Here is a 21,036-nt window from a genome sequence, read left to right on the forward strand (position 1 = left end):
CTGAGAGCCCTCTTCATGCAGGCCCCGCCCTCGGGACCTCCCCTGAACTTGATCACCCCCCAAAGGCCCTACTTTAGGTACCATCACATCAGGGTTAGGGCCTCCATGTGTGAATTTTGGGGGTTTGCATTCAGTCCTGAGAGCCGTGAATCAGAAGACCTGTGCTGAGAACCTGCCAGGAGCCTTACCCCTCGCAGGCAGCTTATCCTTCCTTGGCACAGACCCCTGGGATGCTAGACCCTTCCTTCGTGCCTGCACCTTGCTAAAAGAAGCATGACCCATCCTTTGCTCTTGGTCAGAAAAAATATCCTTACCCACAACTGTGCCTTGTCACACCACCACCACCATCCCTGAGCACGCGCACACACTCACACAGGACACTACAGGCGATGCGTGGGATGGTCTGTGTATTCTTTGCAGCTTGGTTTCACCAAGAGGTGTTTGCCCTTGACAGGAGCTAATGGATGTGGGTGTCTCGTATTTCAAGAGTCTAGGCAGCTGGTTTCCTCCTCGCTCCTGCTGGGTGTCTGCTGCTACGGATGCACGCAGCTGTGATCCTTGCGCATGGGCATGGGCTCCCCTGCAGCAGACCTTTAGCGGTGAGTTGGTCGTGGATACCCGTGTCGTGGATATGTGTGTCTTCAGCTTCCCCTAATGATCGCCAACTCGCCCTCCCAAATAGCTCTTCCAGTTTGTCCAGCAACAGAAGAGATCCCATGACCCCCGCCTGCTGCCACCAGTCGGTGCCAGGCCGGTGGAGGTGGGGAGTGTGTGCGAAACACCTTGCACTTTGCATTTCTGGGGTACTGCCTTTTCAAGGGTCCTCTCAGGACTCTCCTTTTTTTAAAATATTTTATTTATTTATTCATAAAAGACAGAGAGAGAGGCAGAGAGAGAGAGAGAGAGAGAGGCAGAGAGAAGCAGGCTCCATGCAGGAAGCCCGACGTGCAACTCGATCCCGGGTCTCCAGGATCAGGCCCTGGAAAGAAGCACCCCAGCATCATCCCCGGCCAGTGGCCACTCCTCCCCACCCCCGCACCACTAGGGCACTAACACCCTGGCTGGGCCCTCCTTACTTGGGTCACAGTCCCCCGCATCAGATGCCTCTTTTCCCTTCAAGAATGGGGTCCTGAGGGGCAGAGGCTGTGCGGCAGCCTGCCTCCCCTCGCTGGTTGGCACAGGGCTGGGTGGCACTGAACAAAGGTGGATTCTGACCCCCTGGGCTGAAGGGGCAGTCTGACACCCGCACGCTCCCGGGAAGCAGGAATAAAACTGGCTCCCTTGGGACTAAACCCCCCAGTCTGGGCTCTGGGATGTTGTCACCTGACAGGAATCTGCACTCGCAATGACAATGGGGGTTTATTTCAAGGGGGAGGAAAGAAAGGGACACTGATTATTTTAGAATGATGCTTTTCTTAACTAAATTAAAAATATTTTTGCATTGCCGTGCTCCAGCTGCAGCCTGGCCCTCCAAGGACGCAGTGTACACTTTACACTCGAGCCACCTAGCAAAATCCTCCGGATGAAGCCAAAAGCAGGTGCTGACTACACGTATCCAAGATTTTGAGAGTCTCCAGGGCTGCCCTCCGGACCCCGGGATCCGAGTCCAGCTGCAGCTCCTGGAGAGCTGAGAGTGAGCAGACACAGGACACAATCAGGACCCAGCTCGGCCACCCCCTCCGCCCCAGGGCCGCTGAGCCAGTGGAAGGCCTCCTGCTCCCCGCAAGCCACCATCGGCACAGCGCGGGGCTCCCTCGGGCTGAGGAAGGGGAACCCCTGTGTTTGCAGCCAGGAGACAGCAGGTGGAGCTGTGTCTGCACACACGTCCCCCCATCCGGGCCTTCTGCTAGCCTCTAGGGGGGACACAAAGATCACCCACAGAACCCGAGCTCCATGCGGATCAGTTGAAGGAATCAGGGAGGATGCATTTCGCAAATATTCGTGATGGGGAGCCGGGCAGAAGGCCTGGGGTACGGAAGGACTCCACGCCCAAATAGTTGTCTTCCTGGGAAGCCCCTCTGCAGGCCCTGATTACACAAGGAAGGGTCGGCTGGCTCTTCCCCCAGGGGTCTCTCGAAGTTTCCCCAGATGAGGTTAGCCGTCCCTACTACTCACAGTCCCGCAATGCCGGAAAGTCCAGTTTTTTCAGATGATGCACAGACATCTGCTTCATAATAACGCCTGGAACGAGAGCGAGGGGAAATGCCCAGCTCACAGATACGAGGGCAGCGAGAGATTCCCTTTCACCTTTTGAGACAACCTGTGTAGGGCTCCGCTGAAGATGCTGAAGTGAGAATCAGCCAGATGCGGAGCACGGTGGGATAGGACACCGAGAAGGGGGGCTGGCCCCTACTCTGCTGCCTGCCCCCCTCCCGCTCCAGGCCCCGGGTTCGGGCCCTCCCGCAGCCGGAGACCTCTGCTCGCCCACCTGCCAGGTCGCACGCAGCGCTTCTGATCCTTGGCAAGGTGCTACTAACATAGGTCAACGTTTCTAGCAAGAAGCTGTAGAGCACAGCGGGTTTTTTCTGAGTCTGCAAAAGACAAAGGATGAACGGAGCCATGGGGATGAGGCCCTGGCGATCGGCTGCTCACGGAGCGCGTTCCCATCTGTCTGACGCGGGAGGGCTCGTGCCCATCCCAGCATCGCACAGCAAATAGCTGGACAACTGAGGGACCTTCGGACCCTGGTGCATCGTCTGACCCAGAAAAGAGATGACATTGTCTACAAACTGCGTGGCCGTCCAATACTGTGGCCCTCTGGCCGCGTGTGGCCCTCGAGCACTTGAAATGTGACTAGTCTGAATTAAGTATAAGGAGCCTCCTGCATTTTGAGGACAGAAACTCAAAAAAGGAAAATATCACATTAATAATGTGCACATTGATTACATGTTGAAATGACAACGGTTTGGGTCCACTGGGTTAAGTAAACTCTCTTTATTCAATCTGGTGTCACGTCTTTCACTTTTCCTAACGTGGCTACCAGAAAACGTAGGGGCACGAGGCTTGCATCCTGTGTCTGTTGGACGGGGCTGCTCTGGAGGCTTCAGGTCCGGCAGGTGAGCACCGGGTCACCGGACAGAAGCCTGTGGCGGCCGCGACCGTAAGCCCCAACCCCAGGGCGGCCACCTCCAGCAGGCCCAGGGCCCTCGGCTTCCTCACCAGGATGGAGCAGAGCGTAGTCTGGAGGACGGTCATCTCGTCGGCCGTGCTGCTGTCACTGCGGCCCGAGCTGCTCTCCGGCGCCTTCCAGCCCCAGAAGTGTGCACACTGAAACACGGTAGCCACGCAGGCCTGGGGGGCCACGGGGCACAGGATGGAGGGAGGGCGTCAGGCAGACCCAGGGGCTCGCGGGGCCCGGGGGTGGGGGTGGCAGGACTGACGTTCCACCCGCGGGCCAGAGGGCAGCCCCGGGAAAGCCTCACGGAAGGGTACCCGGGACCGGAGCCCTCCGTGTGCATTTATGGAAAACCCATGGGAGGTGGATGCAGCCCACTTGCACCCTCAGCCAGCACCTCCGTGCCCTGGGCAGCCCTGCCTGGGACCTGCCGCTCCGAGATGTCGGGGACATCGGGGTCAGGAGCCTGGCCGGGACTGGTAGGACCAGGGGGAGCTTTCTCATCCCCAGACCCTCGCTGAGCACCGAGCCACCAGGGCCCCTGGCCTCTGGCCTCCAGCAGGTGTAGGCCACAGGAGGGGACGACAGGAGGCTGCAGGGCGGGAGAGGCTGGGCTATCCATTCCCAGGGACAGGAGTGGCAGTAGTGTGGCTGGGACCAGCCCAAGGGCTCGCCTCCCCTTGGTGGCCCTGCCCTGGCCCCTCCTGGCTGCTCCTTCCATCACCTTCCAGAAGCACGCCCCACAGGGCAGTCGCCATACAGCGTGAAAGAACAGTGTGAGCCACTGGTGGATTTGTGAGGAAAGCATCTCTGAGAGGTGACAGTTCCTGGCCGGGTTCTCCAGTGTCCCCGAGGGAGAGCAGGTGTCGGGAGTGTGCCGCAGGATGCCCCTCACTGACCTGGGGGAGCCCCCAGCCCCCCCACGCTGGGTGGACACCTGCAGCCCTTGCAACGGCAGGATTCTTGGGACCCCAGGGCCGGAGACCATGGTACTAGCTGAGCATGAGCACCCCAGTCCACACAGGAAGACGGGGTGGGGGAGGCAGGGAGACAGAGGTCAGGGTCACGGCCTGTGCGGGGCGAGGGGAGGAGAACCTCGGGGTGCAGGGCCGGGCCCGGCGGCCACCCCCTCACTACCCCCCTGCAGCCCCAACACAGGCCTCCCCGACCTGGAGCCCTGACAAGGGATTTAAGGTGAGTTTTGAGTGTGACCGAGTCCTAACGCCCAAGAGTGGTGGCAAGCTGTAGAACCCACTGGAAGAAAAAGGAGGTTGGGCGGAGGATGCCCGCAGGCAGCAAGCGGAGGAGAAAGCTACGCCAGACGCCTCAGTAAGCCTGGGGGGTAGGGGGGTCGGGCACGGCCCCCTCCCCAGCCGGGCATGAGGAACGGGGCCGATGGGGAGAGGCAGGGGGAGGACCCCCACGCAGTCTCCTTTTGGGGCCAGCAGTCCCCCCACTTGGGGACACAGAGCGGAGGGGGTGCCCCACCTGGGCTGCATCCGGGCAGGGGTCCTGGCAGTGCAGCAGGAGCGGGATCCAGGCTTTTTTCACTTCCTCCTTGAAGAAGTGCTTCTTGGAAATCCCGACCACCTTCGCCAGCCGCCCGAACAGCACGAAGGCTTTCAAACGCAGCAGCTCGCTCTCCTGCGGCCCAGATGCACAGGTGACGCTCAGGAAGCCAGAGGCCCCCACAAAGCCCCATCCGCTCTCCGTGGACCCTTCTAGCTGCCTTGGCCCCTGCAGAGGCTCCTGGATCGCTCCGTCAGGGGGGAGGCTCTCCTGCAGGGCTCTCCGTACCGGGCACCTTCTCTTCCCTGGGGGGCACACCACCGCCCAGCAGACGGCCCGCCCAGTACCTCACAGGGCCGATGCCCAAAGAGCATCCCTAGGCCGCAAGGGATTAGGGGAAGCTCCACCCTAACAGCAGGGCAGGGGGCCCACCATCAGCCAATGGGTGCATCGGCGCCCAGTCAGGCCTGCGGCCCCCCTCATCCAGAGCCTGCCTTTTCTTTAGGGGATGAGAAGTGCTGACCCAGTGGCTGAGGGGGCATTGGAGAAGCCCCCCCCCCCGCGCCCCCATCATAGGGCCAGGGCCCGGCGAGGCTGCACTCTGGGCTCACGCTGTCGAAGAAGGCCCTGCACTGCTCGCAGAGGACGCTGAACGAGGACCCCACGTCTCCCTCCCGGAGCTCAGCCAGGATCTTGGCCAGGGCCTCCATGCCCTCGGAGGTCACGCTGGTGCTGACGGGCTCCCGCAGGGAGTCCAGGCACTTCTCCAGCAACAGCTTCCGGTACTGCCTCACCTGAGGGGGGTGGGGGGGACAACCTGGTTCCCCACCTGGTCCCCCACCTGGTTCCCCACCAGGTTCCCCACCGGGTTCCCCAGCCAGCTCCCCAGCTGGTTCCCCTCTGCACACGGCCAGAACAGGCCAGCCCTGACCCCCCGCCCCCCAGCCCCTGCTCGCTGGGTCCCTAGGCTCTGGGCCGGGCGCCGCACCTTCTTGGGGGCACCGAGGGCCATGTTGCCCAGGGCTCGCAGGGAAAGCACCCGCAGGGCCTCGTCCTCCTGGTCGGCCCCTTTCTCCAGCAACAACACCGTGGGTTTCAGCAGTTTCTCCTGGTACAGAACCGGGTCGCTCATGAACTAGAAAAGAGAACTTTCTGGCAGTTTGGCCCCACGCGGGCCCCTTTCTCATCAGCCACAAGGCCAGTGTGTGACGAGATCCCATGCACAGAGGGTCTCCGTGAAGAGAGAGGACACCAAGCCCCGGCTCCCCAGGACCAACTCTTGGCTCCTCCGTCCACCAGCTGGGGCCCCTGGCCAGTCACTCAGAACCCCCCGAGCCTCAGCTTTCCCCACCTGCAAGACCTGGCTCATGGGGCTATTGTGAGGCTTCCTAAGGAGACCGTGGGGAAAGCCTCGTGAGTGTGGCCTATAGGAATACACCTGTTCAGCTAAGCTGACCGAGCAGCTCCCGTGTGCAGGAGCCGGGCCCACGGGCTTGCTTGCTTGCTTGCTTGCTTGCTTGCTTTTGTTTTTGAATTTTTAATTATTTGAGAGAGAGAGAGAGAGAACACAAGCAGGGGGAATAGCAGAGGGGAGAGGGAGAAGCAGACTCCCCACTGAGCAGGGAGCCCGACATGGGACTCGATCCCAGGACCCCGGGATTCCGACCAGAGCCAAAGACAGAATCTAAACAGACTGAGCCACCCAGGCGCCCCCGTGGGCCTTCAACAGATACATCAACTTCCCTCCCCCGGGACTCAGAGAACCACATCCGGCTCAGCACTCAGAGCACCAGGACCTCAAGCCAATGGGAACCCCCTGGCTTGTGTGTGTGTGTGTGTGTGTGTGTGTGCACACGCACACGTACACAGATTATAAATAAACCTGAAAAAAGTAAACACCAAACTGGTGACCCCAAAGCAGGAAATTTGCCATCCAGCCCTTTATAGAAAATGTTTGCTGACCCTACACCAGGCGGATGTGGGGCTTGCTAAGGCATATCGGGAATCACGCAGCCAACCCCATTTCTCCTAAAAGTTTTCTGGCCAATTCCCTCAGGACCTGGTAAGAGCTCAGGAGGGTGGCCCGGCCCCAGTGGGTGTCACCCCCTTCCCTGGCCTTCCTGCCTGGCCAGGCCCTATTAGCTCCTGATGGCCTTCCTACAAGGCCTTCCCCAGCCCATCAATCCTGGCAAGAGCCCAGGTGCCCTCCTCCGGGCCCTTGGGTGTTGCCGGCACTCAGCACAGCACCGCTCATTTAGCTGTGTACCCTGGGTGGGGCCCCCTTTCCCCACGGTGTACACCCCAAATCACTCACATCCCCAGGGAGGTGGGACAGTTGCCTGCCCCTTGACTCAGATGCCCCTCAGAGCCGGGTCCTGGGGGGTGGAATGGGGAGGGTGCACCCAGCAGCCCCGCCCCAGCTCCCCCAGCCCTCCGCGCCCCGAGCCTCACCTCCACGCAGACGGCCGTGCTGCTGATGCGACAGCTGAGGACATCGGAGTCCATGCCTCTGAGCACCAGCTCCGAGAGTCGCTGCCTGTACCCCTCCATGCTCCGCATGCACAGCCTGCAGGGGGGTGCAGCCCGGGGCAGGGAGGGCCTCTCAGCTGCTGCCTGCAGAGCCGCTCCGGGGCTGGGCACCCGGGGGCATATCTCTTAACCTCTCTGGGCCTCTCCCTCCTTCACCAGGGGGATTTGGTCGGGGTGTCACTGGAGTACCTACTTTTCATTTCCTTTTCATCAAAAGGGACCAGAATGAGTGACCAGGACCCAGGAAATAGCTCTCTGACCTGGCCCAGCTTGGAAGCCTCATGTGGACGTGGGTGAGCCTCTCACAGCTCCCACCTTGGAGCAGGACGGGTTAGGATAAAAGATTCCCCCTGCCCTACACGCTGCCATCCCAGAGTCTGGAACACGGGTCGACTTGGCAATCCCTCAGAAGCCAGGCACTCAGCCGTGACCTAGACCGTCCAGCAAGACCACCCTGCGCGTCCCGCTGCCCGGGCCTGGAGGCCGGGTGCCCACCTGGCCAGCAGGCCCACGCCCTGCAGGAATGTGGAGCTGCTCTGCAGGAGGGCCCACACGCCCTGCTCCTCCAGAGTGTGAACCAGCTGCTCGCTGTTGAGTCTTCTGAACAAAAGCTGCATGGACTTGATCGTGATCCTGGAAGAAGGTGGGACTGTATCACGACGAAAAGGAGTACCCACCGCCAGGCAAACACTGCACCCGGGTCGGAGAAACAGGGGTCCCCATGCCTGCTGGGCCTCGCTCAGGGGGCTAAGGGCGATCATGTGAGGGAGTGGGTCTGCAAACAGTGAAAGCTACACTGCCCTGGACTCATGCGAGGGAGGGTTGTAAGATCTGCTTCCAGAAACTTCTCTGCACCACGAGAGGACCACAAGGCCTCTTGGTGGAGATGGCTCTTGGGATCCTTGACTTCTAAGAGGCCGGGTCCAGGTCAGGCCCACTGCCTTGCACCCCCACCCCAGCCCTGCTCCACATGCCACCCCCAAGAGCACCTCTGCAGGTTGATCTCTTCTGGCAGCGTCCCTGCATGGACCAGTCTCCATGTCTTTAGGACAGGCGACATGGCCTCTGGCCCCTGGCTGCTGCTGAGCTGCAGCAGGAGGGTGTAGATGAGGTCCGGGAAGAGGTCCAGGAGCTTGTCGTCCACATCTATCTTCTGGATGAGAAGGTGGATGGTGCACAGGGTCTGCAGAGAGACGTGCTGAGGTGTCAGGGCTCCTACTCTGAGCCTCCAAGGAGCCCGGGGCCTGCCCCTGGGACTCACCATCAGAGGATCCACCGCGGCCAGGCGCCAGATGTCAGCTTTGGAGGTGGCGTTGGCTTTGGGGGTGAACCTCGACTGCAGCCGGCCCATCAGCCCGTGGAGCATCGTCTGGGCAAAGGGCACGTTCTCGGCCACAGCCAGCCACACCTCCGTCAGGTGCCTAACCAAAGACAGGACACAAGGACCGTGGGTCTCCCGCCTTGGGCCCTGGCAGGTAAGAGCCTCTTCTCTCCGCAGGCAACCCCCTGAAAAGGGGCTGAACCCCGAAGGCTGAACCTCAGGGAGGCGGGCTGAGTTGCCAAAGGTCACATAACCAGAACCCGGTCCATGACCCCATGCTCAGCTCCCTTTCTCTGCCGCGGCCCCAGTGCCAGGTGACCTTAGATGTGCCCACGGGGCCTCCCATCTGATGACCCCAGTGCCAGGTGACCTTAGATGTGCCCATGGGGCCTCCCATCTGATGACTTTATAGGTACTTCCAGCAACAGCTGCCAAGGCCCCAGCTGGTCAGGCTGGTCCAAAGCAGCTGGCTCATCGCACAGCATCTCCTCCTCCCAACACATCTTTGAGGAAGATGCTTTCAGCTCCGTGGCCCACAGGAGAGGAAGGGGGCCTGCGGAGGTTAGGCAACCTGCCAGACGACAGTCTGAAGTGGCTCCGCATCCCCAAGTCGAGCCCACAGCTCTGCTGAGAAGGGAAGGACCCGGGGGCAGTGGTGTCACGGGCCCAGGGTGTGTAGGTGCAGGGAGGTGGGGGGGGGGGTTGCAGGGGGCTTTAAAGCACTAAGGGGGCAAGTCTACCAAGATCAAATCCAACCAGGAGAGGTGCCCCCTCCTGCGTGAATCCACAGAACCAAATCCACAGACGTGACTTTGGGAGGACACGCGGCCGGGCACCTGGTGGTCGGACGGAGTGGAGGGGTGGGCCATGAGCTCACGGGCAACCACTGCTCATAAAGAAGCCATCGGGGTGTGAGGAAACAAGAAAGCAGGACCTCAGCCCGCGACAGCCAGAAACCGCCGCGTGCGCTGGAGGGAGCAAAGGCCCCAGCTCAGCCGGCCCCGGACCCCCGGCCCTGGAAACCGTGGGGTGGCGACGGGGCTGTTCGGAGCCTCCAAGCTCGTGGCAATTTGTGCCCAGCGAAAGGGCGCCAGTGCAGTGAAAGCCAGCGCGCCGGCGGCCACCGAGACCACCAGCCTGACGGAGGCCACACTGCACTGTCCCCCACCCCAGCCCTGCTCCGCGAGCCACTAACCCCCAGCAAATCGAGCAGTCCTCACGGGCCTCCCGCCCGATGAGGAGCAGCCCCACGGCGGAGCCAGGCCTGCGTTTCACACGGGACAGCCCGCTCTGTTCGTGTCACAGCATGTTGAGTGACATCGGCCACCCCTCCGTCGCCCACAGTCTCAAGGCTCTTTGCTCTGCAACCTTGGCGGATCTGGGGACGGCTGCTCACCCCTTTCTATGCACTCCCCGGTGGGTCCTGGCACCATCCCAGACGCACTCCCCCTGCCCGGGAGACCCTGCCGGCAGCCTGCGTGCCACCGTGACGTGACTGGGACACAGGGACCCAGCAGGCTGCAGGGAACACGGAGAGGCAGGGGCGGGGCTGCGTTACCATGAGGTCACCTGAGGGTTTGAGGTTCTGTTAGCTCGAGCCTCGGGCACCTGGACCTCCCCTCTCAGGGCCGCGTTTGGAAGGGAGAGGGACACAGTGGAGCGTGTCCAGAGGCCCGAGCAGGCCTTGGTGACCACGTCCTCAGGCGTGTCCTGGAGAAGCCCAACCTCGGAGGGGGCCCAGAGCCCTGTCCTCCAGGGGAAATGAAAGGGCTGCTGCGGGCAGAGGCCAGAGGGGATGACAGGACACCTGAGAAGCTGCGGGATCCGGACTCCAGCTCCGTAGGATGGAACGGTGACGCTGGGGCTCCAGGTCCGTGGTTCCCAGAGCCTGTTCCTCCCACAGGAGATGCAGGGACAGGGCTTGACCCACCCCAGGTTCGGACGCACCACTGCTCAAGGGCCCTGTCCTCCCGGACAGGTCAGGGCTGGTGAGATGGGCGAGGTCTGGGCTGCGAGGGGCACTGTGGCTCCCTGTCCAGGGCACCCACCTCTCCATGGGCAGGGGCTGCCTCAGGAGCGATGTGAGGACTGTCTCCTGGTGGTAGTGCGCCAGCAGGAGGATGCCCTCAATGAGGTGGCGTCGCACCTCCAGGTGGTCCACCACGGGCAGGTGGACCAGGATGGCGCCCAGGATCTCGGCCACCTGGGGAAGGGCAGGCATCACCAGCACAGCCTGGGCCCCTGTGACCACTGTGCACCCCTCCTCCAGGGGACCTTGCCCAACTAGATATTGGGGAGGTTAAACCACCTGCACCTCCTTTGGCCTCTTCCTGGATTTTATCAGGTTTTCTGTGTGGGAGGCAGGACGCTCTGGGAGAACGAGCCACGGGCCTCCAGTCCACTGTCCTCTTACTAACCAGGCTAGCTTCAACGTGTTCCTTTCTCATTCTAGAACTCTACTCCCTGTCCTCTTTACAATCAAGGGTTTGGGGAGACCTTCTCCGCAAGCACAGCTGGGCCCTTGCTTGTCCCTCTAGCCTGGGCGCACTGAACAGCCCCAGCCCTGAAGCAGCCCAGCCGCGGCTCGGCCACCTTGTCTTCCAGCTCCTTGGCCCGCATCTGGAGGAAGGTGCCTATCCAGGTGACGGAGGCCTTATCATGCTGTAGGTCCATGGCCCCGATGTTCTCACAGAGCTTCTGGATGAGCGAGACCACCTCATCGCAGTTGAATTGCATGCAAGCCACCTAGGACCAGAGCAACCACCCCTGGGCTCCAACAGCCAAGTTGCAGGCCAACTCCCTGCCCCCACCTGCCACCACTAACGTCCCCTTCCTCTTCCATCCGACACCCCGGCCCCGGCCCAGGCCCCCATCCTCCCTCAAACCACCGCCAGGGCCTCCCCCCCGCCTCCCTGCCCGGCCCTGGGCTGTTACTCCTCCTCCACCTCGGAGACCCAAAGCTCAGCCCTGCTTTCCAAGGCTTAGGACATGTGCCCCCAACCTCTGCTGCACCTCACGTACCTGACACTGCCCACCGCACCTGAATTCCACTCAGGAAGCCCCACCCACACGTTCCCCATCCTGTCTGTACTGCCCTGCAGCCTTCACTCAGGGTGTACCCTGGGCCCGGCTGCCCTGCCACCTCATCCTGCCACCCCCCACCCCCCGCTCCAGAAAGACGCCTCTGCCCCCTGAGGCAGCAGGGCCTCGTCCCCTCTGCAGAGTTCAGGTGACTCCGGGCATTCGGCCATCAGTGTGCCCATGTACCGACACCTCTCTGCGGGACCCCATGTTTAACTCTCTCTGGGGCTCTCCACCTTCAGTGCAGCACACCGCAGGGATGGAGACTATTGAGCACCTACTACGTGCCAGGCACCACAGTGGGGATCTTACATACTGCAGGCCATTTAGGCACAGAGGGCATGATTTGGACCAAAAGCCATGGGAACTTCGACATCTGGAAGAAAAGGAAGGCTGCCTGGCCAGGCTGAGCAACATCCCATGCCCCAGAGACAGTCCAGGCGCCAGAGTCCAGCCCAGGAGCCTCCCCACCTTTCCAGCTTGTCACCTTGGCAATTCTGGAAGATGCACTGAAAATCTTCTCCACATCTGGGCCCTGGAGATCCTCCTTACATTTTGCAAGCTCCAGCTCCTTGGAAGGGCCCCATGAGGAGCAGGTCTGGCTTGCTGTTAGGAACATGATTTTAGACATGATCAGAAGGATAAAGGGTCCATCCACAGGCCACATCAGGGTGGCCTCCTGGCCTGGCCCACAGGACTCCCTGGCTTCACCGGCCTGGACCACCCCTCAGTCTCTGGACATCTCATCCTTTCTTGCCTTTGCTCTCATTGTCCTATTCCCCCCACACCACCTCTACACACAGCTCAGATACCTCCTTTCTAGGAGGCCTCCAGCCGCCAAACCGGAGGCAAAGTCTCCTCCTCTGAAAATCATCACCCTGCATTAGCCCCTGAGCTCACCTCTGGTTCCTTCTACTGTCCTGGGTATCTGTGAGCTGATCTTTTCCCAAGGAGCCCCTTAGTACCCAGGACATGCCCTCAATGAGTTGTGCCAAACCAGTGAGCTTGTCCTTCTGGAAAATTCCATGGCCTCTGAGCAAGCTCTGCACCCTCTCCACCATCTCTGCTGGTCACCCTTATTTGTCTATATAGAGAGGTCATGTTCCCCCAGGATAGCCCCACAGCTGACACCCCTGCTGTCAGACCTCCCTCCCAACATCCATGGTCCTGGGTCTCGCCTTCCCCATACCATGGAGATCCAGCAGGCTGGACAGGACATCCATTGAGGCTATGCGAGTTCTTCTGTGGGAGTCACAGGTACAAGGGGCCATGAGTCCCACCAGCATGCCAAACTGCCCCAGCTTCAGGGGGATCTGAGGGACAGGAGACCTCAAGGCTCACACCCTCTGTCCACTCATGCACACCTGGTGCTGTCCAGGGACAGTGTAACAGGCAGCCAGAGAGAGTGAGCCCTGCTCGAAAGCACCCCAGCAGAGACCCTGGAGGCTCAGTAGCCAGGATCCCAGGAGTCTGGCTCAGGACTTGCCTTTCTGTCCACAGGCCCAGGTTTTATAATCAGGACACCTGCCTTGTTCCTGTAACTGAGCCCTGGGATTAAATCTGGCCTCCCCTGCTCACTAGATGTGTGACCTGGGCAGGGTACTTAGACTTGTGCCCTTATGTTCCTCATCTGTAAAGGGGAGATAACCATCCTCCAGGGGATGTTGTGAATTGTGTCCGAGAATCCAGATGATATATTCTGTACAGTATCTGACCTCAAAGCTAGCGTGAGGCTAGGCTCTGGCCTCACTTTGCTGGGCCTGGGTCTCCACCTGAATGGCATTCCCAGACCACCAGGGGTACTGCTCATCTTGTTCTCACCACACACTGGTCCCCACACCCCAGGGAGACCATCCTCCCAACACCATCACTGAAGACTAGGAAGTCAAAGAGCATGAGGCCAACAAATGTACAAAGAGAGGTCTCATCAAGCCGGGTCAGATTGTTAATCAACAAAAATACCTCATTGCTTTTCCAGATTTTGCGATGTTCAAGTCCTTGTCAAGTTTTATAAAATTTGTAATTTTGTAGTGGTTTATTTTCTTGTTCTAAGTAGATATTTACTCTCCTAACCAATGTGGTATTTCCTAAGTGTGTGCTCTTTTTCTTAAAGAGGGCCCTCAACTGCTATGTAAGCCTGGATCCATGCTGAGCCATGGCCCACCCCTCTCTCAGCATCCCCAGAGCCTCAGGGCTAGCTCCTAGTGGGGCCTCCTCTGCCATTCCCAAATGAGACAGCCTCTTCCCAAGGGACTTTTCAGGGGGCAGAACTTGATTTTGAAAGTGTGCCCTCTTCTCATGAATAGAGACAGGAACTCTTCTGTGGGTGCCAGGGCAGCAGGCTGGGGGATTGGGGGCTCCAGGACTCACGCAGACACCGATGCTTTGCACGTAGATCTGCATGAGATGGAGATGGAGGTTCGTGGCCTTCTCCCGCTCCCCTTCTTTCTCCGACAAGATCCACTTTTCCAGGAGCTATGGGTAGAGGCCAGAACACAGAAGACGCCATTAAATCCCAAGGCCAGCCTTTCCTGGCCATCTATTGTCCGCCTCGTCTCTCCACTCAGAGTCTGAATTTCAGAGGTGTTGGGTGGTTCTGGAAGCTTCTCATTCTCTTTCCAGGCACCTCCATGAGGGAGATGAGGCAGAGGGCAGAGACAGTGTCCCCATTATCCTGACCAAGATGGCGCTTGGTTGACGGGTTTGGCCTTGTTCCAAATGTCTATTTCTGGGTGAAAGGTCCAGGAGCGTAGCCTGCCTTGCGCTCCAGGGCCTAAATGTTCACACACAGAGAGACAGAGCTTAACAATGTATGAAGCAAAACTACCACAACTGAAGAAAAAATAAATCCATAGTGAGAGTCAGAGATTTCAGTACCTCTTTCTTAGAAACTGGTGGAACAAGAAGACAGAAAATCAGGAAGGACAGGGAAAACTTGAACAACCCTACCAGCCAGCTTGGCCTAATACTTAGGAACCCTTGACCTGAAACAGTAGGCAAGTGCACACAGAACACTCACCAAGATAGACCACTCTGTGCAACAAGGTAAGTCCGGGTTGATTTAAAAGGACTCCAATTATACAGAGTGTGTCCTCAGACCACAATGGATTTAAATTAGGAATGAAAAACAGGAAGATCTCTGGAAAATCTTCAAACATTTGGGTGAAAGAAGAAATCAGAAGAGAAATTAAAATGTACTCTGTATTGAAACAAAATGAGAACACAACATATGGATATTTATGGGATACAGCAGCAAAAACAAAACAAAGTCAGTGGACTCATACTATCTGCTCCTGATTCCAAGGTTTATTATGTTACAGTAATCAGGATGGGATGGCAGGATGGGATGGGTGCAAAGATAAAGAAATACGTCAACAAAGCAGAAGAAGTGCCAGAGACAGGTCCATGCATACGTGGTCAGTTGATTTTTGACAAAAATACAAAGATAATTCAATGGAGAAAAGTCTTTCCAACAAATGGAACTGGAACAGCTGGTTGTCTGTGCACAAGCAAACAAACAAACTTGGATCCATACTTCACACCATATATAAAACTTAAACTATATCCTAGACTTACTTGTGAAACCTGAAACTACAAACTCCTAAAAGAAAATCTTTGTGACTTCTGTGACCAGGCAAAGATTTCTTACATAAAACATCAAAACCAGGGGCGCCTGAGTGGCTCAGCGGTTGAGCATCTGCCTTCAGCTTCAAGGCGTGATCCCAGAGTCCTGGGATCCAGTTCCACATCGGGCTTCCTGCATGGAGCCTGTTTCTCCTCCTGCCTGTGTCTCTGCCTCTCTCTGTGTGTCTCTCATGAATAAATAAATAAAATCTTTTTTTAAAAAAAGAAAACAAAAGGCAAATTAGACTTCATTAACATTGTAATACTTCTGTTCTTTAAAAGACACTGTGGGGCAGCCCTGGTGGCGCAGCAGTTTAGCCCCGGCTGCAGCCTGGGGTGTGATCCTGGAGACCCAGGATCAAGTCCCATGTTGAGCTCCCTGCGTGGGGCCTGCTCCTCCCTCTGCCTGTGTCTCTGCCTCTCTCTCTCTCTGTGTGTCTCTCATGAATAAATAAATAAAATCTTTAAAAAAATAAAAATTAAATAAAAGGCACTCCCTTAAAAAAATAAATAAAAATTAAAAAAATAAAAGACACTGAAATCAATGAACACACAAGTCAGGGATGGGAGGAAAATATTTGTGAATCATATATCTGATAGGGACTTGAATTCAAAATATATAAAACCTCTGAAAACTCAATAATAAGAAAGCAAACAACCCAATTTAAAAAAAAAAAAAAAAAAAAAAAACTAGGGCACCCCGGGTGGCTCAGTGGTTTAGCTCTGCCTTCAGCCCAGGGCCTAATCCTGGAGACCCGGGATCGATTCCCACATCGGGCTCCCTGCATGGAGCCTGCTTCTCCCTTTGCCTGTGTCTCTGCCTCTCTTTCTCTCTCTGTGTGTGTGTCTCTCAGGAATGAATAAATAAAATCTTTAAAAAATAAAAACTAGCCAATACCCTTCAAAAATGCCGAGATTATGGAAGATTGAGGAATAGTTCTGGATTAAGGGAGATTAAAGAGATGTGGTAAATAAATGCACTGTGTAATCCAGCTTAGATCCTGGATCAAGGAAAAGAGCTATAAAGGGTATTATTGGGACAATTCATGGAATTTGAATATTGGCCATAGATTAGAATACAGCATTGTGTCAACATCACAATTCCCCATTTTGATCATTGTACTGTTGTTATACCAGGTGTTTTTGTTTTCGACGTCTGCAACCAACTTTCATGGTTCAAAAGTGTGGTGGTGTGTAAAACAAGAGAAGGGAAGACAAAGAGGAAAAAAAAGGAAATGTGGCAAACGATTAACAATTATGAATCTGGGTGAAGGGTATACAGGAGTTCCTTGCAAGTTTTCAGTGAATCTGAAATTTTATCAAAATAAAATTACTGTAGGATCCCTGGGTGGCTCAGTGGTTTAGCACCTGCCTTCAGCCCAGGGTGTGATCCTGGAGTTCCGGGATTGAGTCCCACATCGGGCTCCCTACATGGAGCCTGCTTCTCCCTCTGCCTGTGTCTCTGTGTCTCTCATGAATAAAAAAATAAAATATTTTAAAAAGAATGAAAAATAAAAAAATAAAATTAGTGAAACAATTTTTAACGCATACCCCTGTTTTCCATAGAATCTGACCATGAGGCCAGCTTTCTGGGAGGGGTGGCCATCCCTGGCTCCTGGCCCTCCACCAGGGAACTCACGTGTACCATCTCCTGCAGCCCCTTGGGGTCCAGCTGCCTCTGCATGAGACCCTCCATCAGCTGCTCCAGGGCATGCATCGCATTCGCATACAGGGTCTGTGGCCAAGAGAGGAGAGTACCCGGCAGCAATGAGGGGACATGCACAGCCACCCACCAGGACGCTGCAAGGATCCATGTCAGGGTTGAGAAGTATGAGATGGTTTGAAACTCACCCCTTTACTTCAGCTCAGACTGGGTTCTTAATACCTATATTCTCATGTGACATACGAGACCACCTCTAAAGAGGAACCCATTTTACAAAGAAAGAAAATGAACCCCCACCACCCAGTTCTTCTGACTCCTCATCTGGGACCAGGACACTGAAGCAGAGATGGCTACCTGTTCACAAAGGTTTGTCCTCCTTCTCCACATTGTTGCTGGGAAACAGGCAACTAGTCAGGAACTACATTTTCCAGCACCCCTTGCACCTGGGCATGGCATTTGACTGAGTTCTGGCCAATGAAAGGTGCAGAGTGGCTCATAAAGCCTCCATCCAGACTCTTTCTCTTCCACTCTAGGCTGGATATCAGTATCCCAAGCGACCTTAGGCCGTGCACTAAAGATAGTAGGGCCTGTCAGCCTGGTTCCCAAATAACTGCATGCAGCGGCTCCATCTCCGCCCCTATTGCCAACTGGACTTCACTTGAGTGAGAAATAAACTGTCTCCTTATTAAACCATGGAGATTTCAGGGTTTAGCTGTTACAGCAGCTAACGTTACCTTACACTAACTAATAGGGCCTACTGCACTTTGCTGCCCTTAACCACTCACAGGTGGTTCAAGGCGGCGTGCTCTCAGCACTGCCCAAGTTGTTGTAAGCTTCCAAGTCCTGACCCGGAAAATGAGGCAGCCCAGAGGGACCTACCTGAATGGACTCATTGTCCTCTGCTGGGGGTTGGAGAGAAATTACAGAGTGAATACTGATATCCATCAGCTCATTGTTTTCCTCCATGGAGTAGAAAGGCTTCAGATTGCTAAGGAAAGAAGAAGGGACAAGAGGAAGGGTCAGAAGGGAGTTGAGACCCTGCCACCCCACTGCCCAGTCCAGGGTGCAGAGGCATGGCACAGAATGAGGGAGAAGACAGCTTCCCCGGTGGTGGGTGCAGGCGTGCATCCCTCCCCAGGGGCCCTGGCTCCCCTCCAGTGACTGTGTCTTGATGGGGAGACGGAGGGGCCCACAGCCAGCTCTCCTCCTTGTTGCCTACTCGGAGCCTGTCCCTCTGCTGCTTGGAAACATTCCATGGCTCCTCCCTGGCCATAACCATAGACTCTGCCTCCCAGGCTGGCCCTGACCCAAGGGTTTTCAAGTGTAATACCTGCAGCAACAGGAGCAGAAGTATCACCTTGGCACTTCCGAGAAATGCATCTCTGGCCCTCCTCAGAGCTACTGAATCAAACACTCGGAGTGGAGCTCAGCCATCTGAGATTTAGTGAACTCTCAGGGGTGGAAGCTGGCTGCTTGATGCCTGCTAACTCATTCTTCTCCTGTTTCTTCATCAATAGTTCTCAAGCCTAGGTGCATTCTAGCATCACCTAGAGAAGCTCCGAGGTGCCCAGGGGCCACATCCAGACTCCAGGGATCCTTTTATAAAGATGTGGGGTGGAGCCCCAGGGTATCAGCTACCATTCTACTTAACTTTAAACCCCTGCCCCCCAAAGATATCCTGTATTTTGCCCTGCCTGGAGCTTCCAATTCCTACCTAAATCCTGTTATTTTGTGTCAGATGCCAGCACCTTCTGATCCCCCCTCTTGTATCAACAAAATTATATCTTGTTAGTGGCCCCCCTTTCTCTGGTCCTAGAATTTTTTCTTGCTTATTCACACATTAATACACAGCTCTGCCCTATTATTCCTTCTGTAGGCATTCGTTTTACCCCACAGGTGCAGAATTCCCAGAGACCATCCAACACCCAACCACTTCAGATACTAATGTTCATAACTTCTTCCTCCCTCCCCCATTTCCCCCCAGTGAATGGACGGCTCCAGGAAGGCAAGCATGGGGTATTATATTACTTTATATTAACTGTATCATAATGCATAATGCATCAACAATTAAATTCTTTTTTTTTAAGTTTTTTTTTTTTTTTATGATAGTCACAGAGAGGAGGGGGCACAGACACAGGCAGAGGGAGAAGCAGGCTCCATGCCCCAGGAGCCCGACGTGGGATTTGATCCCGGGTCTCCAGGATCGCACCCCGGGCCAAAGGCAGGCGCTAAACCGCTGCGCCACCCAGGGATCCCAACAATTAAATTCTTTGATCCCTGCCCAACCCAACTAGAAGAAGGATGACATCCCCCTGCTACCCTATCCAGTGCCATAACATAATGTGATTTCTCGCTCAAAATATCCCCTAATGGACCAAAGAACCCACCTGCCAGTCACCTCCCAACCCAGAAGAGCCCGACTGGAAATACTGCTGAGAATTATGGAAAAGACCTGGTGGAAGCAGACCCCACCTCCCCGGGCGGCCCACTGCCCCAGGAGCGGCCACCCAGGGCCCCTGCTACAGAGATGGGGAGGCAAAGTAGGAGACCACCCCCCCACCGACCAAGGAGCACTGAGGGGTGGTCTCAGACTCTGCCCCAACCCTCAGAGATACTTGGGGCCCAAACAGGGGCCCAGCTCACCTCAGGTGCGAGAGGGCCTCCATCGCCATCGTCCGCACAGGAGAAACCAGGCTGTCGGTGGGTTCTTCCTTGATGGTGGCCTGCCCGGCACAGCAGAGAATGAGCCATCCAGGGCCCGCCAGTGAGGCCAGTGAGCGTGGAGACAGAGGCACCCCCAGGGCTAGTGCCCAGGGCCTGGCACTGCATGGGGTGCTGACACCCCATACCACATTCTCTCTTTTTAGGATCACTTGGCCTTTAGCATTGTAGGGGAAGCAGCAAAATCTGGTGTGGGAAGCAGCAGGGCTCCAGACAGGCCAGGGCTGCTCACTCAGGCCTGCCGCCTGCTTGCTGTGTGTCCTTGGGCAAACCGCTTCCCCTGCCTGAGCCATCACGTGTCAGACAAGGCCTGTTTCGCCAGGTTGTGCCCTGCTAGCATGAGATGGCACACGGACAGCCTATGTCCCTGGGCTGGAACAGGGGTTCGCTTCCTTCCTTCTCCAAACCTCACCTCCCTCGGGGACAGCCTCCATTGCTTTCCAGGGGCCACAGCTTTAGAAGGCATTGGCGGGGGGCGGGGCGGGACGTGTCTGGGGACAAAGGACAGTAGCTGCCCAGAACTCCACTGCCTCTGCCATGGCTTCTTGCCCTCAGCAGCTGACGCTTTCTAGACCTTACTGAAGCTCTGTGCACAAAGAGCTTTCAGATCCTCCTGCCACGGAGCCCACCCCCTAGTTCCCTGCTGTGGAGAAACACCAGGCGACAGAGGGGCAGCCCGGTGGGCTTCCTTCTACCCACCCTGAACCAGCCACCTCCAGACACCAGCGCATCCCCGGCCCATCAAACCCTTTGTCAGATGGACAAATCTCATACTCAGAAATCCTACAGTTGGACCGAAGCAGAATCGAGATAGGGAGGGACTCCTGTGACACCCCCCCGCCCCCGGGGGCACCTCCATGTCCCCTCAGATGCCCTCAGAACCTCTGGAAACCTCTGACCAAGGAGAAGCCGGCAGGCATGAGACCCCCAAACAGCCCAGGACCAAGGAAGCCCCCACCCAGCCTACCGTTATAATGCCCGTTAGAGTCATCTTTTGGGCAAATTGGAAATCCTCCAGGTCCTTGATGTTTTTGATGGCTTTGGTGACTTGCATCACACTCTTCATGAAGGCCATCTTGAGACAGATGTCCTGAACCCAAACCAAGAAGAGGGAATAGCAGGAGCACGTCGTGAGTGGGCCCGAAGCCCCCAGACGCAGCCCTGGTCAGCTCCCTGCTGCTGCGTAAGGACCGGTCCTCCGCGCCCAAGGAGAGGCCGTGCCAGGGGCGCTCCGCCAGATGGCAGGCCTCCTTCTGTCCTTCAGCCCCTGGGCCGGGCGTCTGCCACATGGCCACGGTGCCAGCGGGGGGCTGGACAAGGCGGAGTGCTCCGGCGCCCCTCTGAAAACGCCACCTCCTTCCAGCCCCCCCACATCTGTGCCTGATGACAGCAATGCCAGGACACCAAGCCCCGTGGGTCGCCAAAGGGACCGAATAAGTTGTGATAAAATCATTTTTGCTGGGGTGCCTGGGT

The 21,036-nt window shown here is 56.9% G+C and overlaps 1 protein-coding gene across 1 annotated transcript in view; it reads right to left on the bottom strand.

The window, feature by feature from the left end:
• Positions 1–838: 838 nt before the first annotated feature.
• MROH2A (maestro heat like repeat family member 2A) overlaps positions 839–21,036 on the bottom strand; it is a 47,144-nt gene continuing 26,946 nt past the window's right edge. The window contains exons 23-42 of the mRNA XM_026006215.2: positions 20,531–20,653; positions 19,486–19,565; positions 17,722–17,830; positions 16,819–16,914; positions 13,926–14,030; positions 12,745–12,868; positions 12,043–12,161; positions 11,067–11,219; positions 10,523–10,677; positions 8,415–8,574; positions 8,143–8,336; positions 7,649–7,786; positions 7,076–7,190; positions 5,613–5,759; positions 5,236–5,418; positions 4,604–4,759; positions 3,160–3,291; positions 2,429–2,531; positions 2,116–2,181; positions 839–1,627 (exon numbers count right to left, since the gene is read on the bottom strand). Of these exons, the coding sequence (XP_025862000.2) occupies positions 1,506–1,627; positions 2,116–2,181; positions 2,429–2,531; positions 3,160–3,291; positions 4,604–4,759; positions 5,236–5,418; positions 5,613–5,759; positions 7,076–7,190; positions 7,649–7,786; positions 8,143–8,336; positions 8,415–8,574; positions 10,523–10,677; positions 11,067–11,219; positions 12,043–12,161; positions 12,745–12,868; positions 13,926–14,030; positions 16,819–16,914; positions 17,722–17,830; positions 19,486–19,565; positions 20,531–20,653 (2,580 nt within the window). The 3' untranslated portion in view covers positions 839–1,505. The remainder of the gene's footprint in view (positions 1,628–2,115; positions 2,182–2,428; positions 2,532–3,159; positions 3,292–4,603; positions 4,760–5,235; positions 5,419–5,612; positions 5,760–7,075; positions 7,191–7,648; positions 7,787–8,142; positions 8,337–8,414; positions 8,575–10,522; positions 10,678–11,066; positions 11,220–12,042; positions 12,162–12,744; positions 12,869–13,925; positions 14,031–16,818; positions 16,915–17,721; positions 17,831–19,485; positions 19,566–20,530; positions 20,654–21,036) is intronic.

The sequence above is a fragment of the Vulpes vulpes genome, chromosome 9, assembly GCF_048418805.1.
Source record: "Vulpes vulpes isolate BD-2025 chromosome 9, VulVul3, whole genome shotgun sequence".
Classification (NCBI taxonomy): Eukaryota; Metazoa; Chordata; class Mammalia; order Carnivora; family Canidae; genus Vulpes; species Vulpes vulpes.